A 3833-nucleotide genomic window follows, 5' to 3' on the forward strand; every position below is an offset into this window, starting at 1 on the left:
TCAGTCTAAGATTTTAGTGTTTTCACTTCATCTCAGTGAAAATGAACTTATAAATGGTTTGGATGGCATATAAATATCAAAATGGGATCTAGGAAGGTTTCAACGGTAGGCATTACTTTCCCCACTGTTTCATCTGGGATGCACCACTTGAGTTTTGGATCCTCCTTATTTTTGGTCTCATGAGCTCGAAAAATGGATCGTGCTTATTTTCAGCACTTGGAAGTAAAATGAGGTGAGGCGTCCGATGGACACGTTGGACGATCTGCATACATCACGTGGGCCCCACATCTTCCCGGTACCACTAGATCACTCTCAGACTTTGAATCATGGACCATTTTAATTGACGGTTGAGATCATCCAGTCAGTGTGATTTTTACCTAGATTCCATCTGCAGTTGATGCAACTATATGGACAGTCAGGATTCACCTGCACATAAGACTGTACGAATGGACACAGGTGTATGCCACGTGTATGGCTAGTTAAGTGTCCACACGGAATGTAAGTTGCACAGACGTTTCTATTTATTGACCGGGTTATAGAAATTCCGTAGCACAAAAGACACGAGGAAGAGGATTTACAATGCCAACCATGAAAATTTACACACGAGAATCATAACACAAGGAAGAGGATTGAAGGTTGATAGCGTATACACCTAAACATTGGGTGTATGACATTGCCAGGAATACGCGGAAACGGGTACGGAAGGGGAACGTGTTAGAGGAAGCGTGCGGTAAGAGAGAGAGAGAGAGAGAGTTAATTGCTTCCCTTTATATTCTCTTCTCCCATCCTTTCCCTTCTTTCAAACGCCCCTCACTTGCAACGCTTCAAGCAAAAGCCCTCCTGTCAAATGTGGCGGGAGTCATTAGAAAGAGAAAGAGAAAGAGGGAGATAGATAGATAGGTAGATAGATAGAGAGAGAGAGAGAGAGAGAGAGAGAGAGAGAGAGAGAGAGAGAGAGAGAGAGAGAGAGAGAACGCTTCAAGCAAAAGCCCTCCTGTCAAATGTGGTGGGAGTCATTAGAAAGAGAAAGAGAAAGAGGGAGATAGATAGATAGGTAGATAGAGAGAGAGAGAGAGAGAGAGAGAGAGAGAGAGAGAGAGAGAGAGAGAGAGAGAGAGAGAGAGAGAGCATATACAAATACATAGCACATGACCTTGGTTGAATAGTTAAGGGTTTTTATTTTATTTTTTTTGACGGTTTTTATTTTATTTTATTTTTTTCTCAAAGAGGAGGAGAGGATGTGGCCCAAGTTGAAATCTTCTTTCACGAAAGGTGGTTTCTGGAAATTTTCAAGAGGTGAGTGCTAAAAAAACCATTCATTTACTTAATTTCATCTATTGATTGATGCACAACTTACCATCCACCCACTGACTAACTTCCAACCTATCATGTGAGTATGATATCCACCTTGTCCAATAGGTTGGCCTCACCATGAGGATTAACTTGCGAAAAATCCACCCCATCCACTCATCAGGTGGACCACACCATGGAAAATAATATATACTTGGCACGGACATGATAAGTTAGAAGTTATATATTGGGTGGAATTAACAGTCTAAATAGCGGATGCATATGTATATATAAATGCAAACCGTTCACAAGATTCACATTTGTGTATTTTCAATCTTTTTTACCTTTATCACCCAGGCATACTTAATTGTGGAGTACTTATAATAAAATTCAAAGGAATAGTCTTCAGGGTTCTTTTTTACTAATTCTTTCATGAAAGGTGGTATGGCTTTATGGGTTTTAAAATTCAAACCTATTGCATCTTGTTGTCAACCATGAAATTGAAATTCTATGGTTTAAGACATGGTCACTCATCTTCTTGATCTGACCACCCATTCAAAATATCAAAATGTAACATAACATATGGGGTATAAATAGTGATGATTACTAAGGCAAAACAAAATAATGTGGAACAAAGCCCAAATCAGTTTGGCCTTTTAATGTTGCAATGCGATGATCCTAAAATCATGTCCATCATTAAGATTATTCTTTATTTAATAAGTTATGTTCAATGATCAATAGCTACAATAGTTGTGACTTGATTGATACATAGGCCCTTTTTTTCTACTTTTGGTAATATCATAGTACTTGAATTATTCTATTAGGAGGTTAGAAAGGGTGGGGTATATAAATAATGGCCCCCTAATTTCAATATACGTGCTATATTAAGTATAAATTACTGTATTTTTGTGACCACATTACACAATTTAATAAAAAAAGAAAAAAAGAAAACAAGATAAATGCAGTGAACAAATCAACAAATGAGATGATAGCATATGGTCCATATTTTGGTGGCCCACTTGAGTGACCAATGTTTGGCCAACATCGGTGTCATTGTTATATAATGATTTGCCTAAAGAAATCATTAAGGCCTATTAAATGAAATAAATCAGTTCTTTTTATAAATATGGGTTTTCTTCCTTTCAACTTCCACAGGGAAATTTCCAAGGGAACACCTCACTAACGTTGGAAACAAGCTAAACGTCAATGAGGAGTACATGGAAGCCTTTAGAACAAAGTCATACACCGAAATATGGTCTAAAGTTCAAGGCCAGCTAAGGAGAACAAACGAAGAGCGGCTCTCCTTATCTCCCATTCCTTCCTACCTCCACCACCCTGAGTACCTTCTTGAACCCCGGCAGGAAACCTTAATTGCTGTGATCAACGGTTGTAACCTCCACTCTCTCATCCGTGACTACTTCGAAGGCAGCTTGGAAGCCTGCAAGATCTGTGGCTTCCTCCTCCAATGCGTCGACCAGACACGCACCAACCACTGTATAATTCAACGGGTCCTTAGGGCGACTAAGAGGGTGGCCCGTGATTACACTAAAGAGCAATGTACCTACATATCAGCGCAGTTGGCTACGTTCGCAAGCCTTGAGAACCCTTTATCTGGCTCAAGCCAGTTGCAATTCCATCAAATCCATGATCTCTACAGTTCAATGCTAAGACGTCTAACATCAAAACATAAGAAGATCATGCGACGGGCCAAATTCGTCAGATTCTGCAAGAAGGCTTCCTGTGTTAGCCTCACAGTCGCATGTGGTGCACTCACGATCGTCATGCTGGTCGTAGCAGCCCACACGCTCTTTGGTCTTCTAGCCACACCGATCATCATGTGCTCCTCGACTCCGTTCTTGAGACGGAGAATCCGAACCAGGCGTCCGACGAGGTATAGATCTCTCAAGAGACTCGGCATGCAGCTCGATGCGGCAGCCAAGGGAGCTTACATACTCGACCGGGATTTTGATACGATGAGTCGGCTGGCGACGCGGTTGCACGATGAGATTGAGCATAGCAAGGCTGTGATTGGGATTTTTTTGAGGAATGGAAACGGGCACTTGCTGGAAGAGGTAGTGAATGAGCTTAGAAGCAATGAAAATAACTTCCTAGAACAGTTGGGAGAGCTGGAAGAGCATGTTTACTTGTGTTTTCTTACTATCAACAGGGCGAGACGGCTTGTTTTCCAAGAGATAGTAATGCAACAACAGCATTAGTGATATTTCTAAATTTTGAATTTTCTTTATTTCTTTCTTTTTGGTCTGTTCTTTTTTTATTGATTTTGCAGTTGGTTTTTGTAATTTTTTCAGAAGACAGATAAATCAAAACTGTATATGATTAATTTGAATTCGATTTTAATTTTGCATGAAAGGCGTTTTTGAATGCCAACTCATAAATGGGTTAATCAGTTTTTCTACAGAAACATCTTAAAGGCTCGTCAGGCGGCTGGAGTTTTGGGATGTGAAAACATGGCTGATGATCGGTCTAGATCTCACATGTGTGCCACATCATCATGGTGTGGTGGTTATGTTTCTGCGAGCAAA

At 40.4% G+C, this 3833-nt stretch overlaps 1 protein-coding gene across 1 annotated transcript; it reads left to right on the top strand.

Moving 5' to 3' along the window:
* Positions 1 to 1110: 1110 nt before the first annotated feature.
* LOC131237165 (UPF0496 protein At1g20180) lies at positions 1111 to 3519 on the top strand. The gene is made up of 2 exons (XM_058234831.1): positions 1111 to 1296; positions 2446 to 3519. Exons 1-2 carry the CDS (start codon positions 1239 to 1241, stop codon positions 3504 to 3506), a joined length of 1119 nt encoding a protein of 372 aa, XP_058090814.1. The 5' UTR covers positions 1111 to 1238; the 3' UTR covers positions 3507 to 3519.
* The last annotated feature ends 314 nt before the right edge of the window (positions 3520 to 3833 follow it).

The sequence above is a fragment of the Magnolia sinica genome, chromosome 2, assembly GCF_029962835.1.
Source record: "Magnolia sinica isolate HGM2019 chromosome 2, MsV1, whole genome shotgun sequence".
In the NCBI taxonomy this organism is placed as follows: Eukaryota; Viridiplantae; Streptophyta; class Magnoliopsida; order Magnoliales; family Magnoliaceae; genus Magnolia; species Magnolia sinica.